Source organism: Saccostrea echinata, unplaced genomic scaffold, assembly GCF_033153115.1.
Source record: "Saccostrea echinata isolate AGI-Se365-2 ecotype Australia unplaced genomic scaffold, CSIRO_AGI_Sech_v1 ptg000009l, whole genome shotgun sequence".
NCBI lineage: Eukaryota > Metazoa > Mollusca > Bivalvia > Ostreida > Ostreidae > Saccostrea > Saccostrea echinata.
Window position 1 is genome coordinate 22,047,493 of NW_026889758.1, and position 21,430 is coordinate 22,068,922.

A 21,430-nucleotide genomic window follows, 5' to 3' on the forward strand; every position below is an offset into this window, starting at 1 on the left:
TGCAAAGTTCAAAATGTAGGTCACTGTGACCTACTTTTTAATAAATATGTTTTATGGCCCCAAGATGCATCATCTTACAAGATTTAATGATACTAAACCTCTCAGTATTCGAATTAATGACCTTAATTGTTTTGAAAAAGATTAGCCATAAAATTCAAAAGTAGGTCAAGGTGACCTACTTTTTAGTCAGTGTACTTTGAGGACCTAAGATACATCAACTGACAAAGTTTGATGATCATAGGCCTTGGCCAAGGGGTTCTTGAGTTATGGCCCATATTCTAAAAAAGTTTATGCACACCGCACAAATGGCCATAGCATTTGCTCTTTGAGCCTTCGGCTCAGAAGAGCTAAAAATCTCATGAGCCACTGGACCAGAAAAGTTGAAACTTACATGAAAGCTTCCTGACATAGTGTAGATTCAAGTTTCTTTAAATCAAGTCCTCTGGTCATAGTATGAGGCTACTATGGGCGATCAAAGTTTTACATGAGAATATATGGGGAAAAAATCTTTTAAAACCTTCTTCTCAAGAAAGCAAAGCCATGATCAGTCTCATATTTAAATGGAAGCATCTTCAGGTAGTGTAGATTCAAGTTTATTCAAATCATGACTCCTGATTATGGGGTTGGGCCACAATGGGCCAACAAGGTTTTACATAAGAATGTATAGAAAATCTAATTTAAGAATAGCAAAGCCATGATTAGTCATATTTATATGGAAGCATCCTCAGGTATTGTAAATTCAAATTTGTTCAAATCCTGACCCCTTAGGGTAGGGCAGGGCCACAATATATATAATCTAAACTTTACATAGGAATATATAGGGGGGACAACTGCTGATGCAGAACAGATCTAGAAGGGCAATAGGACTTAGGTGAGCATTGTGGTCTATGGGCCTCTAGTTCCGGAACAGAATGTAGTTTTAAACAATAAAATGCTTTCTTTGGTTGTTAGTACGGGAATTAATGTTGCAGCTAATGCAGAAAAAATACATATCCCGCGTAAGCGGGCTATGTAAATTTTTTCTACCATAGCTGCGACTAACAACCAAAGAAAGACATTTTATTGTTTATATTTATATCTGTATAAATAATCATTTAAGGTAGGATTAAAAAGACTAATTATTGTATTATTGACATGTACGTCATAGTACATTTCATTGATGGAACAGCCACTGATCAAGAAATCTGTACAGGTGATATGCCTAGTGTTGTCTACGAAGTGATAAATGGCAATGGTTTCCTTTAGAAATAAAGGAGGAAATACTCAGTGGATTTAAAATCTTCAACATATAATACAATTTATTTGATGAATGATTTGGAGATTTGTTTTACCTGCAATTTCCTTGTAAGAAACATTTGATATCCTGATTTTAAGTGAGGCTGCATCACACATTCATAGCAAACGGATATAATGATACATGCCTATAATGAGATTTCATTTTTCAGCCATTGTTAATGCATATAAAGTCTGTCCAACATCATCAAATTTTTTCATTACATATCTGAATACATAAATACCTTGGCTTTAAAACGTGGTTAAATCAATAAATCATTTTATTCCTAAACTTTCTGCTTTGACACAGCAGCAAATTCAAAGTGTACAGGAATTTAACATTAAAGAAAAATTGCCACCACTGCCGAAGAGGGATCCATTATTATTCTTGATTTTCTTCTTCTTGACATCAATAACATAATGATTTAATGCAAACCAATTCATAGAAAAATCTCTTGAAATAATAGCATTTCCCTCTTGTGCTTGGCAGCAGCTGCCGAAATTTACATGGTAAATTTCCGTTCACTTTGAAAAATTGTGTATGTACATGTATCCTATCTAAATAAAAATGACTGAGTTAAATTCTTTTGTTTAGAGTCAGGCTCATACTCTACGATAAAGTGCTTATGGGTAGAGGGTGTGCAGTGACCTTGAACCAATTTTCTAGATGAAAGATCAAGGTCTTTTTGTGAAAAATCCTTGTCTGGAGTATATTTTCTCTCCCCTTGGCCCATCTAGCTCAAACTTACCAATAGAGTGTCCATCAGTAGAAGGTGCAAAGTAATATTGAACCAATTTTCGATCAAAGGTTGAAACCTTTTTGATAAAAATCCTTGTCTGGAGCATATTTTCTCTCCCATTGGCCCAGTCATACTCAAATTTCACTTATAAGAGTGCCTGTGAGTACAGGGTATGTACCATATTGAACCAATTTTCTAGATCAAAGTTCAAGGTTGGAAAACCTTTCTGAGTAAAATCATTGTTTGGAGCATATTTTCTCTCCCATTAGCCAAGTTTGGCTTATACTTCACTTAAGAGAGCTCCTGTGGGTAGAGGGTGTGCATGACCCAGACTCAATTTTTAACAGATGAAAGCCTTTTTGTGTAAAATCCAGAGCATATTTCCCCTCCCCTTGGCCCTACCTGGCTCAGCTTCACCTATAGAGTTCCCATTGGTAGAGGATGTGCAGTGTTCTTAAGCCAAAGTTCTAGGTTAGTGTTCAAGGTAATAGCAAATCTCTGTAAAATTCTTAAGCGTTTTTGGTCCAATCTGGCTGAAATTTTACCCAAAGAGTGCCCTTGGATTAAGGATCTTTCATCTGTACATCCTTTACCAGAAATCACCATCTCAACAATGTTCAAATATTAACAAAGCTGTATTTTCCAATCCATTTTGATATTAGAAAATACAGTTTTGGAAAGGTATATTAATTTATTGACAAAGCTGTATTTTCCCATCCATTTTGATATTAGAGCATACAATTTTGGAAAGGTATTTTCAATATTATGTAAACTGCACATAATTATATAGTTTTGTCCCATTGTGAAATTATTTGTGGTTATGGGAATTGTTATACAATATCTTGACATGTGCCTTTGATTGTAAAATGTATTTATTACAGGCATGCACCTTTTTACTGGTATATACTTGCTTTCAATGGTGACATTATTTTAAATCAAGAAAATGTTTATTAACTTAACCATATGATATTTCAAAAAAAACAATAGAATTGCACATGAAATTTTTTCTTCAATAGAGGGACTCTGTTTCTATTATCTATGGTATACTTGACCTTGTGAAATACTTTGTTTTTAATGTCATCATTTTCCTATTTGTATTTCCAATGAAGAGTTCAGAACTACATGTATTAAGATTTTAGAACGATTATTTAGAAGCTAGTTTGTTAACTATTTTCATAAGAATTTATTTTTTATACCTGTTCTTGCAGTGCCATTTGTTAATTAAAAAAAATGATATCTGACAATGTATTTAAATTAATTTTGGTTGTTTATTAACTTGAAGCTTTACAAAATATGCACCTTCAAGAATTTTGAAATTTTTATCCCATGGGTATGCTATTTCTTAAGGAGGTTTGTTTTGCCTTGGACTACATGTAGAATGAAGCATTGTCATTGGATAACAGATTTCACTTGCCTGCCTTCAGTATTTCTTTGGGCAGCCAAGTTGCAAAATTTGGAAGATAACATGGCAAATAAAGAATTATGTCATCTAAATTAAAAGAGAAAATCATGCTTTTTTGCATTTAATTCATTATGTCCCTACTGATTTGGCATTGCTGCAATTAAATTTAGAGTAGCACCCCTTTTCAGTGATGTAATCAGTAAACAACAAGATGAGAAGTGTAGATTTGCACAGACAAGAAAATTGTTAAATTGTAATTGATCTTGGTAGGTTTGTTACCTGTTATTGATCCTTTTCAAAACAAAACACTTATCTGGTTTGTTGCTGACTGTCCACAGAAATATCACAGGTTGTTCCAGTCCATAGAAGGCTTGACTTTGCCTCTTCTTCCATGGACTTGAACAACCCATAAAATTTCTGTGGACAGTCAGTAACAAACCTAAGGAGTAATAATTTAGACAAGCTTAGTGTCAGGTGGTCAGCAATGTGGGTTTTTTTTTTCCAAGCAAAATACATGCTCAGAACAAAGTCCTACCTCTGGTGGTTCAAAGGATATAGGACAAAACTGCTGTTTTTAATAAGTCAACCTAAAAGATCAAAGATCTTGTGACACACAATATAAATGCCACATGAAGACCCATATATGTTATACATGTATGTTTCACAATTCAAAAAATATGGGCAAGATTCATTTTTTAAGGTAAAGAATGTTCAAGTTCATGAGGTCAGTTACCCTGGTATTTTTTAGAAGTTTGGGACATACATTGTATATTATAAATGCTACTTCACAAATCTAAGTTCTGCCTCTCACAGTTCAAAAGATACAATGTTCATATGATTTGCATTATGAATTTGGAAAGAAAAGTTTCTCAATTCAAATGAGATAGGGTGTGACCTATGGTCGGACAAAGTGTGCCTATATGTGTAAGTGTTGGAGGGAACTGACAAAACAGAATTATATGCCAAAGGAATGTCCCTACATTATTAGAACAAAGTCAGGGTCATGAAAATGGAGAAATTGAAGTTCTTATGGCCATAACTTAATAACACAGACATCAGGGCCATACCTGGAAAATGACTCAAGGGTGTCATTCTGACAATATCATTTAAAAAGTCACTAGAACAAAAGTATGATAGTTTTCTTTGCCACATCACTGTAAACAGCTTGTACATGTTAATGAAAACCCAGACAGCATAACATAAATGAAATATGATATAAAATATATATGTACATATCCTAACAGAGGAAAGTTACAAGTACTTTAAAATGAAAAAAAACAAAACAAAACAAAAAAAAACAACAAAAGATTGAAATAAGGTTCAATAAATAAGGTCTTTTTAAGCAGGAAGCAGATGAATGAAAATCCAATTCTGTTGTCTTTTTTATGTCATACAAAACTGTTGAGGTTGACAAACTATTGAAGCTTCTGTGATCTGGGCATATTATGTCCTTTCTAGATGGACATAAAATCACACCTGTAAGATTTTCCACCTGTAATTAGACCAAGGTAAAGAGAATTGAATTTCTGATTAAAACGTTTTAACAGTGATATGGTTTATGTACAGAACATGCTTGGTTGGACATAGAAGTTGTTGAAAGATACAATATGTGTGCTTGCAATAATGATGCTCCATTAATATGGGAAAAAAATTAAGGTATGGACTCTTGTAATAACTATACACAGACTTACATCAGAAAACAAAAAAAAAGTTAATCTATAACAGTTAAATTAACAAGTTTTGAAGTTACTAAAGAAGCTACTTATTCAGTATTCTTTGCTTACCTTAATAAACTTTCCATACGGACAAGTCATCCATCCTGTGCTCTTCAGTTTAACATTTAACATACCATTAACACATCGATGGTGATAACATTGTCCTGTCATTTCCATAGATATATTCTAGAAGATCATGGTTAAATTCAGTTCTTTATAATTTGCAAACATATAATGTAGCAATTGTGTATACTGTAACTTTATAAAATGTCATTCATTTCTCCATTTTGAATTGCTGTGATTTACCTGTGCTGTAAGATTGGATCTGAAACATCGACTCTGGCTTGAAAGTATTTCAAAATCAGATGTAGTAGAGTTGTATCCTTTAGAGCACTCCAGCTGAGAAAAAAAAACAGTAACTTGTTCATCATCAGTATTTAATTCCTAAAATCTCTTTACGATTTCACTCTACATGAAATTTAATAATTTGCATAATAATGAGAAGAAAATTTTTCCACAATAAATTTAATTCATATTCTAGCATAGCAAAAATGATATACACACCCCTGGTTGTGGGATAAAGACAGAGTTGCCTCCCTTTGTACTTGGAGATTTACAAATGGCTTTGTCCTTGTGGAGAAAATGACAACCATATTCTCTGTATTGAGAGCATTGAGTAAGTCAGTCTTATTTTAAAGTGAAATAATTCAGTATCATTTTACAAGAGGCTTAAGGGCCTAGAATCACACTTCTGATTAATTGCATACAACCTATCACTTTTATTTTTAGCCTCTTGGTATCCTACATGTACATATTTAAATTAAACCTTGAAATTCCAAAAGTAGGTCATCATAATCTACATTTGGTTTACATACTCTGAGAACTCAAGATGCATCAACTGACAAAGTTTGAAGATTCTAAGCCCCTTATTATCTTAAATATTCAGATATAGCCATAAATTCCAAAAGTAGGTCACTGTGACCTACTTTTTTGATTAACATACTCGGAGATCCCAAGATGCATCAACTGACAAAGTTTGATGAATTTAAGCCTCTTATTATCTGAAACAGATATTGCCTTAATATTCCAAAAGTACCGGTAGGTTACCATGACCTACTCTTTAGTAGAGATATTCCAAGGACCCAAGATGCATCAAACTGACAAAGCTTGATGATTCTATGCCAATTAGTACCAGAAATATTTATATAAAGTCATGAAAATCCAAAAGTAGGTCACAGTGACCTACTTTTTAGTTGACACACTCAGAGGACTCAAGATGCATCAACTGACAAGGTTTGATGATTCTAAGCCAGTTAGTATCTGAAATATTTAAATATAGCAATAAAATTTCAAATATAGGTCACTGTGACCTACTTTTTTGGTTGAAATATTTTGAGGCCTTTGTATGCATCAACTCACAAGGTTTGATGATCATAGGCTTCAAAGTGTCCAAAATATGCCTCTAAAACATTTTGAAAAAAAAAAATACTTGCAAAATTCAAAAAGTAGGTCATGGTGACTTTCTTTTTGATAAATATGTTTTATGACCCCAAGATGCATCAACTCACAAATTTTAATGATTCTAAACCTCTCAGTATCCGAAATAATGACCAAAAATGTTTTGAAAATGATTAGCCATAAAATTCAGGAAGTAGGTCAAGGTGACCTACTTTTTAGTTGACACACTTCAAGGCCCTATGATACATAATCTGACAAGATTTTATGATCATAGTCTTCAAAGTGTCCAAGATATGCATCAAAATTAAATTGAAAATGAAACCTGCAAAATTCAAAAAGTAGGTCACTGTGACCTACTTTTGAGTCAACATGACATGAAGTCCTAAGATGCATCAACTGACAAGATTTGATGATTCTGGTCCTGGTAGTGGGCAAAATATCAAAGTTTTAACAATTATAAATTTTGGTCAACTTTGAAGTGACCTTGAGACCACGCCCTTTGCCCAAGGGTAATGTTTTGAGCAATTTTTAATTTACAACATATCCTCATCCTTGTGTATAAGTTTGGTGATAATCTGCCTGGTGGTTCTTGAGAAAAAGATTTTTTTAGCAACCACTACTTTTGTTTTTATTTCCCCAATTATTTCCCACTTTTTTTTAAGGGTCACATCCATATTTTTAGTATAAATGAGAGCCATTTGGCCAAGGATAATCTGTGACAAAAATTATCTAATATGAGATATGGCTCATATTACAAAAAGTTGACACACACCATCCAAATGTCCATAGCATTTGCTCTTTGAACCTTTGGCTCAGAAGAGCTTAAATGAAATAAATTCAGAATTTAATGGTAATGGCAGTAAAAACTGGTATAAAATGACTGTTTAAAATTGACATAGCAGTGTGTAATGCAAAATTTAAACTCACCCTTGAATACACATGTGGTTGGATGATGATGAAAGTTTGCACCCCTCACCTTTAAATAACATTTATAAGTATAAAATAAAATGTAAATCATTTCATATACACTGGATAATAGTTTATTTATAAATAAGAACTGACCAGAAAAACAATGTATGTTGGTGTGTGTGTGTGTTGGGGGGGAGGGGAGGGGGGGGGGGGTGGTAATTTTAACAAAGCATAAGTTCTGTAATATTTTCTGGTCCAGTGTTCCTTTTGTTTTAGTCTACCTGAATTTTCAATAGCTTACAAATTAGCAGTAATACCATAGGTCTCCAGAAAGCAATTTTAATACTAAGTATTCTTTCTCAAATTTTTTTGTGAGAATGAAGGGCAATTTTGCCTATTAGCACCACAGGTTTACTCATAAAACTGAATCTGATTTTTGCAACATACTGGTACCCATGAATTGATAATTATTCATGTTATGTTGGTACAACTTGTAAAGTAAGTTGTAACACTAATAAATCTCATTTCACTCTACAATGATACAATAAAGATCAAAACATGTCAAGACTAAGGATGAAAATATGTCAGGTTTATAAACACTTCATGATGTGATCATATTATAAATCTCACAAAAATGCAACGCAACAGGCAGAAATAAATTGCAACAGAATTATTAAAAACCAATCAAAGTTCAACCCTGTGACCAGAACACTATACAGATGCTCCAGCAACTTAACGGAAACTATCTGACCATCTGAATGAACCTTATAGACGTAGCAATAAGACATTGATAAATTATACCATTATGATAGTATCAACAGATTACAGTAGGTAATTAAGGGGATTGCAGTATATAAACAACATTTACATTTGCAAATGTATTTCCTTATATAAAAATACAAATTAAATTGACATTCAATTTTCAATGACATGAAGTTGGTCATGTGATCAGACTTTCTTGCATATAGAAAGCAAACAGCACGAGACATTTGGAAGTCTAGAATGTGACGTCACATGACGTTGTACTTGTATTATGTTGCATTTCCATATAAAAGTCTAAATAGTGCATTTCTTTTCTTTGTAACATAAATAGAAATAAAAATATAAATATAAGAAATAAAATATCATTTGTTAAAGTTTCATTGGGGTTTGACATGAAGTTGGTATGTGATCAAATCTACTATAATGCCCTTTGGGCGTTATAGGATATGATCACATGACCAATTTCATACCACATCCCAATGAAACTCTAAAAAGATATCTTATTTTCTAAATGAAAGCTCAAAATGAATGATTTGATCACATGACCAACTTCATGTCATATCCCAATGAAACTCTAAAAATGATATCTTATTTCTTAAATGAAAGCTCAAAATGAATGCATAATGGAAAATGCAAAACGTCACTGATGATGTTACTGCATGCGCAAGAGGACTAGGTCAAAATATGGATACATCAGGGAAATCTTACAAAAGAAACACAATATAAGAACCTGTAATATTAGAATATAAATACTGTTAATATATGAGAACTTTCAGAGGTTACAATAGGAGCGCACAAAGGAGATCATATATTTAAAACTTCTGTTTTCTATTTAAATTAAAATGTTCTAAGGAATACAAGTGTCACCTGCTTTGTAGCATCATTAAAGATGCAAATTAGTCTCATAGTGGTCAGCTATTAATTTGTTACAGCATTACAGTTCAGGCATTTGCTACCCCCTCCCCCCCCCAAAAAAAAATCTACAGATAGTAAGACTGTGATAGAATCAGAAATTTGATTCCCCCATCCTGAAAGCTAAAATGAAAAATGAAATTGAAATCATTAGAAATAACTATTTATCATTTTATTATGTGTTTAATCCAACAATCCTCCAAATGAGATTTCAGACTGTCGCTACTGCAATTGTCATTCTATAATTATCCATTTTATATACTGATCCCAATTTTTTTATAATACCCCGGTATTTAAATATCAGTTTGTGTGGTAATTGTTTATCATACAGTTTCAAAGTACAGTGTCATACATGTAAGATGTGATGTATAAATGCTAATTATCAAAACCCTGTCTCTGAAAATTCAAAACACACAAGTAAAATTAACTGTCCAGAGTATATTTGCAAAATAGGTCAAAGGTTGAGTGATCTATAATGCTGATATTTTTCATAATACCAGGTAGCATAAAATTATCTCTAAAATGTCAAAAATATGCTGTATATTGGTACTATGAACTATTTTAAAGTAAATCAAAGGTCAAGTTCAAGGGTAATGATGTTAGTAACCATGGTAATTTACGAAACCCATAGTGCCAAGCAATACATTTGCAAAATATCAAATCCATACCTCTTACAGTTCACAAGATATCAGGTGTGACAGATAGACAGATGCTAGGTTAAGTGATCCCAGGTTGTCGCTCTGCTCTCCAGGTGACACAAAAATGAGGAACATATATTTAACAGTACTATCATTCCAATAACAGCGTGTCACTTTGCTTGATCAAAGTGACACGCTGTTATTGGAAATATAGTAAATGTTCAATATGTTATGTATTTGGATATTTCAGCATATGAATCCAACATATGTTCAACATATGTTTAACATACATATATGACAAATACATGTCTGAAACATGTGTATCATATTGCCTATAGTTCATCTGTTGAACATATGTTTAATATATGTTGCTCATTTTATATGATAAACATATGTTGTAATTTTATCTGTGTAATAAGGAAAACCAGAAGTCTCTGATTAGACTGTAGCTCTACTGGTCTGTATGTACAACAAAGGAAAAGTAGCACTTGGATTTGGAACTTTGCAACATGCAACAATAAATAGAATTAATATGTATCTTAATGTAGTCTACTTCTGTGCCAAGTTATATTGAAATCAAACGAAAACTGTAGGAGGAGTAGCGTTTTGAAAGTATTTCACAGAAATTTCTATTTTCAGTAACCATGACAACACCATTCACTGAAATCAAAAACTGAAATACATATTATGTATCGTAGTGTATTCTAATTGTGTGCGAAATTAGACTGAAATCAGACCATAACTGTAGGAGTAACGTTTTAAAGGAATTTCACAGAAATTTCTATTTTCAGTAACCATGGCACTGTTCATCAAAATCAAAAACTGATGCATTAAATTATGTATCTTAGTATATCTTCTTGTATACCAAATTATATTAAAAGCAGACTAAAACTGTCACAGAATTTTTATTTTTACTAACCATGGCAACACCATTCATTGAAAACAAAAAACAATGTACTTACAAAATGTAATTATGTATCTAAGTGAAGTCCACTTGTGTGCCAAGTTACATTAAAATCAGACCAAAACTGTAGGAGGAGTAGCGTTTAAAAGGAATTTCACAGAAATTTCTTATTTTAGTAACCATGGCAACACCGTTCACCAAAATCAAAAACCGATGCAGTAAATTATGTATGGTAGTGCAGTCTACTTGTGTGCCAAGTTACATTGAAATCAGACCAAAACTGTAGGAGGAGTAGCATTTTAAAGGAATTTCCCAGAAATTTTTATTTTTAGTAACCATGGCAACACCGTTCATCGAAATCAAAAACCGATGCACTTAATTATGTATCATTGTACAGTCAACTTGTGTGCCAAGTTAAATTGAAATCAGACCAAAACTGTAGGAGGAGTAATGTTTAAAAGGAATTTCACAGAAATTTCTATTTTTAGTAACCATGGCAACACTGTTCATCGAAATCAAAAACCGATGCACTAAATTATGTATCTTAGTGTAGTCTACTTGTGTGCCAAGTTATATTGAAATCAGAATTAAACTGTAGGAGAAGTAGTGTTTTAAAGGAATTTTACAGAAATTTCTATTTTTAGTAACCATGGCAACACTGTTCATCGAAATCAAAAACTCATGCATTAAATTATGTATCTTAGTGTAGTCTACTTGTTTGCCAAGTTATATTGAAATCAGACCAAAACTGTAGGAGGAGTAGTGTTTTAAAGGAATTTTACAAAAAATTCTATTTTTAGTAACCATGGCAACACTGTTCATTGAAATCAAAAGCCCATGCACTAAATTATGTATCTTAGTGTAGTCTATATGTGTGCCAAGTTATATTGAAATCAAACCAAAACTGTAGGAGGAGTAGCATTTTGAAAAATTGTTTACAGTCAGACGGACAGACAGACGGACGGACAACGGACACCTTACTAATCGCATAAGCTCTTCTGGTCTCTGACCAGTAGAGCTAAAAATCATAAACACAGTGGGTAGAACACAATGCACATGCATTACAGATGCATATAGGTGGCATATATAACAATGCTTTTGATGTTTATTTTAAAATTTACATCCATGATCAAAGTCATCACCATGCTTATCTCTATTCCTACCTGTTAATGTTTTGCATGCAACACACAAATGAGATTTGAACCTTTGCCCCACTGATAATCATCCGCTTGGCTGTAATTAACTCCATACCATCCACTGTCCTCAAAAACAGCTAACGTCATGCGATCAAGAAAAGTCAATTGTGGCTGAAGTAAAGAAAAAAGAATTGTCTCTCAAAGAATTTTAACCTTTTTTATATCAAGAGTTTTTCCTACAGCTTGTATAAAAACTAGTTAAATAATCTAATATTTACTGGTCCTGGACTGGGAGTCATAATAGATCCATACATCTGGTAACTGTCCCAGTGAGAAAGAATTCCTCTCTATGAAAAAAAAAAACTTTAAGTATTTTTAAGAAGAAAAACTTACTTTTCTTTTATCAGATAGAAACAGGCCATCTAATCTTGCTATTTATCCCGCTTCAGACAAATTTGTTGATTACTGATTGGATAAAAGCTAATCACATGATGCCCTGAAATTTTCCATATTATATCTCTGTCCAGGGGTAATATTAAAATTGGGCAGATGATTCCGTTCAAAGTGTTGTTATTGTAAATAAAAATGGCGGCTTAGAAATGGTTTACATACGTACTTAAATTTCTTGTTACTTATGATATTTTATGTTGATTGTTATTGGATTAAAACTTGATATTTTGATAATATGCTCATAGATTTTTTTTTGAAATATTTAAAAAGGTCTTCAGTGGGATAAATTTGTTACACAGTCAGTTAGGGTCCCAATTTGGAGTCATACAGGGTGTGAAATGGAAATCCATATTGGGACTCGGCTTCGCCTCGAATCATAATTAATCATCAGAATTGGTAGCTTCTTTTCATCTTTCAATTCTTTCCAATTATCTGTGCAACACTAAATTACGAACATCAAATATTTCTCCATTCGAAAGTTAGGGACCTGATATGAATTTTACAATTCATCTTCCATTGACTTTGAACTTGCCATAATGACCTTGGGTCAAGGTTATGACATACTCTCATCTCATTAGTAATCTTTATTTGAAGTATCAACTTCCAATACACTACATATATCTATAACAGAGAGATGAACTGTTTTACAAATTTCATACTTTTTCTACCAGTGACCATGAACTTGCCAGAATGACCTGGGTCAAGGTCATGACACACCTTCAGGACTTGAGCAATATTTGAGTGAAGTATGAACTTTAGATATTTTTCATTAATAAAGTTAAGGCCAGACACTTTTGATGCCAGTGACCTTGAACTTCTAGGAATGACCTTGGGTAAAGTCAGTATATATCCTCAGGTCATATGCAATCTTTGTGATAGGTATGAACTTCTAATGTTTTTTATTATGAAATATAGTAAGGAAAGGAATCAAACATTTTTTTTCCAAAAGTAACCTTGAACTTGATCAAATGGACAAGATCATAACACACTTTCAGGTCATTAGCAATCTTTGTATGAGGTATGAACTTCCAATCTTTCCCCATTAGGAAGTTAAAGACCGGACAAAAATTTTAATTGAAGGAATAACCTCGAGTCAAAATCTTGACACACCCTCAGGTCATGAAAAAAATGAACAAACTTTGTACCAAGCTTGAGTTTTCCATGTTTCTCCATTACAAAGTATGGCCCAGACAATTGCATTGATAGACAGGCAACGTGATTCCTATAAAATCTCCCCTACTTTTATTTGCGGGGGGGGGGGGGGGGGGGGGGATAAAAATATCTTTTGCCAATGTTAATAAAGAAAAAGTCAAGAAAAAATCAACAGATATGAAAGAATAATGGCTCTTGGAATTAGAAATTTTACTACATTTATAGCTTTTCCAGACTTCTTTTTCTTAAATGCTTCGTTTGGCCATGACGATTTTTATAATGAGAGTCTTCCTTCTTTGGATATAGATCAAATTCACATTTTGTTTGGTTTGTTGATGTTTGACAGAATTATGGCTATGGCACTCATCACCTCCATTGCTGAATTTTTTCTGCCTTATTTTATAAGGGGATCTAACCTTTACATTCCAGCTGGGACTCAGTATTGCATATATGCAATACACTCAGAATGCTTTATGATACACATACATGTACCTGGTATATTCTAGCACAAAACTGAAAGGATCACCAATAGTTAGGCTGGTCTAAATATATATAATGCTTTATGTTATCAGAGGTTTTGTAAAATGTTTTGAATGTGATTCATACCAAATGAATTCCGTCTATTTCAGGAATAAAATGTACTTTACAAAACATTACTGGTGTTCTTGCAGACATCATCAGAGATATGGACATCAAAATAATGTATAGTTATAATTTCTCTAGATATAAAATATTTGCATATATCAACAATTAAAGTAAAAATACTCCTTGAAATAAAAAAAAAATCTTGCTTATTTAATAACCTCTTCCTGCAAAGCTGGTCCAAACTTGTCTTCTTGACAGTTAAAATGTCTGATGGCTTCTCTTTCTACAGCTGGTGTGAGGAGACGCAAGACCCCATTCACTGTCTGCACTGGGTTATTTCTGATATCTGAGTTGTTACATAAACCTGACAGCTCATCTTTAAAAAAAAAAAAAAGAGATTGTAATTAAGATAAAAAAAAAAACAGAAGTCTCTGACAAGAATGTAGCTCTGCTGATGTGTATTTATAACAAAGATGTATCTCAGCATGGTCTACCTGCATGTGTAAAAAGTCTAATCAGACCAAAACTGTAGGAATAGCATTTTAAAATATTTTAAATAAAAAATTTTTTATTTAGAAACCAAGGAAACACTATTTGTCAAAATCAAAAACATATATACAGTATTGCAGACTATGTCACTTTGTAAAGACCACATCTTGCTGAAACTGGACCAAAACTGTAGGAGGAGTAATGTTTTGAAAGCATATCAAAGAAATTTCCATTTTTAGAACCATGGTAACACCGTTTGTCGAAATAAAAAAAAAAATAATAGAAAAAGTTTAATGTATCTTAGTATAGTGTACTTGTGTACCAAGTACTAATGAAATTTGGACCAAAATTCTAGGAGGAGTAGAATTTTTTTAAAACATAGGTAATCAAAGATTACGAAGCTCACCTAGACGAATGTTATCTACATGTAAGGCAAATTTCACATCATATTTTTTTTCTAGTTAGGGTACATCCCAAGATCAATATCCATGCAAGCTTGATTTAATTATAGATCTGCTCAAAAAACTTTTGACCTGTTTAGTAATCAAGAAAATTTTGGTCAGTTCCAACATCCAAAGCAAGTCTGGAAGTTTTCATCCTTAGATGCACCATCTATGCAAGTTTAATCATAACAGGCCATAATATTATATAGCTACTCCAAAAAATTACCCTGGTCACTCATCTTGAAAATGTACGTCAGATTCAGAATCCAAGGCAAGTCTGGAAGTATCCATCCCTAGATACATCATCCATGCTGATTTGGTTAAAATATGGCTAAAATTCACTCATGTGGAAAATCTAGGTCAGATCCAGCATTCGAAGCAGGTTGGTTAGTGTACATCCCTAGATGCATCATCCATGAAAGTTTGGTCCAGGTAGGGCTTATAGTTACTTGGGAACGAGACTACTCCTAAATCTAAACCTGGTCTCACATGTGGAAAATCTAGGTCAGATCCAGCATCCGAAGCAAGTGTGGTAGTGTCCATCCCTAGATGCATCATCCATGCAAGTTTGGTCCGGGTAGGGCTTATATTTACTTTGGAATGGACCTGCTCCTAAAACTTTAACCTGGTCACTCATCCGGAAAATCTAGGTCAGATCCAGCATCCGAAGCAAGTGTGGTAGTGTCCATCCCTAGATGCATCAACCATGCAAGTTTGGTCAAGGTAGGGCTTATAGTTACTTGGGAATGGACCTGCTCCTAAAACTTTAACCTGGTCACTCATCTGGAAAATCTACATCAGATCCAGCATCCGAAGCAAGTGTGGTAGTGTCCATCCCTAGATGCATCATCCATGAAAGTTTGGTCCAGGTAGGGCTTATAGTTACTTGGGAACGAGACTACTCCTAAATCTAAACCTGGTCTCACATGTGGAAAATCTAGGTCAGATCCAGCATCCGAAGCAAGTGTGGTAGTGTCCATCCCTAGATGCATCATCCATGCAAGTTTGGTCAAGGTAGGGCTTATAGTTACTTGGGAATGGACCTGCTCCTAAAACTTTAACCTGGTCACTCATCTGGAAAATCTACATCAGATCCAGCATCCGAAGCAAGTGTGGTAGTGTCCATCCCTAGATGCATCATCCATGCAAGTTTGGTCCGGGTAGGGCTTATATTTACTTTGGAATGGACCTGCTCCTAAAACTTTAACCTGGTCACTCATCCGGAAAATCTAGGTCAGATCCAGCATCTGAAGCAAGTGTGGTAGTGTCCATCCCTAAATGCATCATCCATGCAAGTTTGGTCAAGGTAGGGCTTATAGTTACTTGGGAATGGACCTGCTCCTAAAACTTTAACCTGGTCACTCATCTGGAAAATCTACATCAGATCCAGCATCCGAAGCAAGTGTGGTAGTGTCCATCCCTAGATGCATCATCCATGCAAGTTTGGTCCAGGTAGGGCTTATAGTTACTTGGGAATGGACCTGCTCCTAAAACTTTAACCTGGTCACTCATCTGGAAAATCTAGGTCAGATCCAGCATCCGAAGCAAGTGTGGTAGTGTCCATCCCTAGATGCATCATCCATGCAAGTTTGGTCCAAGTAGGGCTTATAGTTACTTGGGAATGGGACTTGCTCCTAAAACTTTAACCTGGGACGCCGACGCTAACGCCGACGCCGACACCGACGCCGACGCCGGGGGTATAGCATAAGCTCATCTCGACTTCGTCGAGGTGAGCTAAAAATGTTTACGTACAGACAGGCGGACAGTCAGTAGACCTAAAAATAAGGGATGGCAATCCGATAATTTTTTGTTATCAATTTAGTTGTAAATGTCTATTCAATTTCCACAAACCTTTGCTGTCTACTACAACAGATTTATTAATAAAACACTATGGATCTTGAAGAATAGATGCGTGTAAAATATATTCTAAAATATTTTTATCTCCAAGATGTTGATGATGGCATTTTGCTGAATACATTATAAAAATTCGGAGTGATTTGAAAACTATTGCAATGTAAAAATATTACTAAGTAGAAAATTAGTTGTTTTTAACGCAGAACAAAAAATATTTTTTTTATGAAGATAACTTAAACTTTCATGAGTATTCAGGGATATAATGAGTCTTAATGACAATAAATTATGAGAACTTGTTTTCAATGCTGCTGGGTGGTGTGTCTTTTGAATTTTTAATTGGTTGACTATTTACATTATTTCAGATTCAAAACATTTCCTAAGAGTTTTAATTTTGAAAAAAAAAATTTAAAAGTATATGTTTTTTGAAAAAAAAAATCAATTACATGTAACATAATGAAAATTTTAACTGGTTACAATTTTTCTGACCGTTTAGTCAGTTAACCAGATAACCGTTGCCATCCCTACTTAAAATAAATGCAAGATGTTCAAATTGCCAATATTTATAATATTACAATGTTTTGCACCCTGCCTTATTTGATTTTTATTTTATGACAAACCTTTTAAAGAACATTGTCTGAAATCTTCAAAGAGGCGTTTGGTGAATCCCAGTGTATGTAGCAATTCATGGAGTAACACCTGAAGCACAGCATACTGACACTTTATTTATTAATCAGGAAAAAATTATATTAAAACTAGAGGTAATCGAAAAATGCTTTAATTATATAACTAACCACTATTTAATTTTTTGATATGAATTCACTTCTGTGCCCTAGTATAAAGCTCTAAATTAATCTCCGTCTGACTGCACTAAAAGAATACATGTAAATGTTTATCAACCAAATATCTTGAGTCCTCAAAGATGAATGAACTAAATAAAACCAAAGCAATTGTCTTTGATTTTACCATTTTGATCCTGTCAATTGTGAGGCTGGACACCTTCTGAGGACAAATGTTGATGTATCCAGCTACAGGTCTTCCTCTGTTGTCTTGGTAGCAATATGTGGCATGAGCCAAATGAGAGACATCCTAAAATAAAAATTAAGACTCCCTGAACATCTTCATTTCTTTCCTAATTTAAGTACCACAGAATATTTGTGTACTTAGGAAAACTGCAGTATTTAGGAATACAGGAATAATGGAATACAGTGAAACTTGACTAAAGTGGATGTTGTGTTTTCCAAAATCTAAGCCCCTTTCAGTAAATTCAATTGTTTAAAATGTTGTCTAATTCAGAATGTTGTCTTATCTGACCAATTTCTATGGAACCAGTGGTGGCCTGGATTAGAAAGTTTAACTGTACATATATCCTAACCTCTACACAGGAACTGGAGCTGACTGCCTGGACATACACCACAAAATCTGTGTCTTTCAACCCTTCCCCTGCAGGATACCTCACATTAAGGGGCTCCTCCTTTGTCTCTCCCCATACAGACAGCTCAGACAGGTGTTCACTGGGAATCTGAAGAATGAGGATCTTTATAGGACTTATGTTTTTTTTTAATTTCTCATCTAATCTCATTTCTATTGATGAGCACACATTCAGATTTTTTGCTGCTTCTCATCAATATATGTATACTTAATTTAGGTGCTTTGAAATTTACTGACAGCTGTTAAAAATAAAGCTGATAAGAAAATACTTCATGCAAAAGGCATGAAACTTGATCTTTTGGTTACATTATAAAATACATACTCTGTCTCATATTTAGAGTTGCAAGAAGAGATGACCCCTTAACCAAGAAGAAAAACTAAAAGTTTCTGGCTTAGAATGTAAATATACAACCAGTACCTCAATTCTTGGGGCAAATAACTTATTAGATAAAGCATATATAAAATGCATACCTCAATTTCATTGGAACATAGTTCTCCAATGGCAGGATATTTTCTGTCATAAAATCTGCATCTATACAAATATCAGGGATTTATGAAACAAATAATACAAAAGGCCCATGGGCCACAACGGTCACTTGAGAACACTGGCTATGAAAAAGCACAAATCAGTTCAGTATTGAAAAGTTTACTGGGGGGGGGGGGGGGCAAAAAACTTGAATTTTACACTACCTGAGGATGCTTCCAGCTTCCATATCAATATAACAATTGCCTTTGCTGTTCTTGAACAGGAGATTTTTAAAGATTTTTTCCTATAAATTCCTTTGTAAAAATTTGATCTCCCATTGTGGCCCCTTCCTATCCCTGGGGGGACATGATTTAAACAAACTTGAATCTACTCTACCTGAGGATGCTTCCACATTAATACGACTACTCATGGCTTTTCTGTTCTTGAGATTTTTAAATTTTTTTTCCCTTCTATATTCCTATGTAAAACTTTGATCCCCCATTGTGGCCCCATCCTACCCCCAGGGGTCATCATTTGAACAAATTCAAATCTACACTTCCTGAGGATGCTTTCATTTCAATATTATTACTCATGACTTAGCTGTTCTTCAGAAGAAATTTTTTCCCTATATATTCCTATGAAAAACTTTGATTCCCCATTGTGGCCCCACCCTACCCCCTGGGGTTTGAACAAATTTGAATCTACACTATCTGAGGATGCTTCTATATCAATATGACTAATCATGGCTTTGCTGTTCTTGAGAAGAAGATTTTTAATTTTTTCCTATTTATTCTTAGGTTAAACTTTGATACCCCACTGCAGCCCCACCCTTCCCATTGGGGTCATCATTTAAAAAAACTTGAATCTACACTATCTAAAGAAGGTTTCCTATATTAGTTTGAAATTTTTTGGCCGAGTGGTTCCTGAGAAGAAGAATTTTAAAAGATGCCACCAAATATTTACTATTTCTGAATTATCTCCCCTTGAAAGAGAGCGTGGTCCTTCTTTTGAACAAAATTGAATCCCCTTCACTTATTGAGTTTGGTTGAAATTGGCCCAGTGGTTCTTGAGAAGAAGATGAAAATGTGAAAAAGTTTATGACAACAGACAACAGACAAATTTCGATCAGAAAAGCTCACTTGAGCCTTTAGCTCAGGTGAGCTAACAAGTAATATTGGAAAACAATTGCTTATCTAATGATTTTTCTAAACCATTCAATCAGAATTCTGAAACATGTGAAATGCTGACATAAAGTTATACATGTAAAATTTTTACAATTATGTGTCACCAGGTTAAGATGATGTGTGTAAATCTCAGTCAATATATCGGGTCTCAATAGCTCAGTGATTAGAGCACTGGAACGGTACACCAATAGCCCTGAGTTTGAGTCACCCTTGAGACTTGATTTTTCAAATGTTCAATGGCATACAACATAAAAAAATTATTCCCTTGGAACATTTCTTCTACAACTTTTACTTAACTCATAGAATTCAGAACAAAGAGCTAGGTTTACTTTATGCATAAAATGGCCCTGTCCTTATATCAATTGACTATCACCCTCTATCACATTTCATATATCAAAATGAAGTAGAGACTTAGTGCTTTCATTTCCTATAACAAAATTTCTTCTTGAGAATCCAGGTATTGGAAAACAGGCTTTGAGAAAATGCAATGTTCTTTAATTTTGCAGAAAATGTGCGTATTTGACTACCATCAGCAAAGAATTAAAATATGAGCACAGCCCACAATCCAAAAATTAAAGCATGTTTTGTGATCTTCAGAAACCGATCTTTCATTATGTAATTGCATATTTTGGATCAGAGGTTGTGCTCTATATGTAATATTGAAAAAATATCTCAACTTTTGGCCATTTTTTAAGGGAATTTACAGGATATAGGAAAAATGACGCATTTTATGACATCATAATGCATTGACTAGAGAAAAAATTACGTCATGTTCAATAGATACACGATCACCAAGGGTCCAAGTTATAAATACTGCATTTTCAACCAAAACTGAACAGTTTCGATTTTTCAGAAATTCTCAGGGCCAAAAAAGGCCCTAAGTGGCTCTTGCTCTTTCTACAAATAGGGGAAATATGTTGCTGGGTTAATGGTGTTACTATCATTCAAAATATTGGGTATAAAAAAATGTAAGAGGGCCAATAACTTATGGACATAAATAATTTTACTGCATACTTATTCATGTTTCTGCCATGTGTCCACTGTTTAAAACATCCTCCCTTTCTTTTCAACAGTAAAGGCCCTTCTGTGGGTATAACTACAAACAACATGAGAGCAAGGAATGAAAACACATCCATGGCATATCACTTGTGTAGACACTATGGTGTACGTTGTTTTGAAATAATTTGATAATACTGATTTAACAGAAACCTTTGAGGATGGATGATATTTTTCTCGAGACGATGTCTACAGCATATCTTAACTTTTTCTTCTCCTCGTCACCCATCTCCAACTTCATGTAATGAGCGTGAATTCTAATTCCCCTCAGATCGGTGATTTCTTTAGGTTTACATGTACCACAAATTCTACAGGCTATACAGATAAAAAGTATATATTTGAATAATGGAAAGAAATCATTCAAGACCATTTGTGCTAGGAGTATTAGGATATCGGATATCAGGCTCGTCTGGCTGTACTTTCTCTTTCTGGTTATATGAAAATGCGTTCGAATATTCTTTCGATTTTATAATTT

The 21,430-nt window shown here is 33.9% G+C and overlaps 1 protein-coding gene and 1 long non-coding RNA gene across 2 annotated transcripts; both read right to left on the reverse strand.

The window, feature by feature from the left end:
• Positions 1 to 4,538: 4,538 nt before the first annotated feature.
• On the reverse strand, positions 4,539 to 21,349 carry LOC133182035 (ciliated left-right organizer metallopeptidase-like). Its single transcript, XM_061316741.1, has 14 exons — positions 21,109 to 21,349; positions 20,914 to 20,995; positions 18,721 to 18,781; positions 18,194 to 18,340; positions 17,785 to 17,907; positions 17,439 to 17,517; positions 14,254 to 14,411; positions 12,127 to 12,195; positions 11,917 to 12,019; positions 7,515 to 7,563; positions 5,694 to 5,787; positions 5,436 to 5,528; positions 5,199 to 5,315; positions 4,539 to 4,906 (listed from the first exon to the last, which is right to left on the reverse strand). Exons 1-14 carry the CDS (start codon positions 21,323 to 21,325, stop codon positions 4,652 to 4,654), a joined length of 1,647 nt encoding a protein of 548 aa, XP_061172725.1. The 5' UTR covers positions 21,326 to 21,349; the 3' UTR covers positions 4,539 to 4,651.
• LOC133183452 (uncharacterized) lies at positions 15,029 to 16,704 on the reverse strand. The gene is made up of 4 exons (XR_009720643.1): positions 16,347 to 16,704; positions 16,055 to 16,308; positions 15,764 to 16,016; positions 15,029 to 15,725 (listed from the first exon to the last, which is right to left on the reverse strand). It is a non-coding gene; the product is annotated as an uncharacterized LOC133183452 (long non-coding RNA).
• Positions 21,350 to 21,430: the final 81 nt, after the last annotated feature.

Bases quoted from the DNA above. Each gene is read 5' to 3' on its own strand.
- LOC133182035 (XM_061316741.1), bottom strand. From the start codon at position 21,325: ATGGTCTTGAATGATTTCTTTCCATTATTCAAATATATACTTTTTATC. The intron at 17,908-18,193 runs GTTAGGATATAT...TTTTTATTTTAG, and splicing joins GCTCCAGTTCCTGTGTAGAG to GATGTCTCTCATTTGGCTCA. The intron at 5,788-7,514 runs GTGAGTTTAAAT...CTCTCAATACAG, and splicing joins AACCACATGTGTATTCAAGG to AGAATATGGTTGTCATTTTC.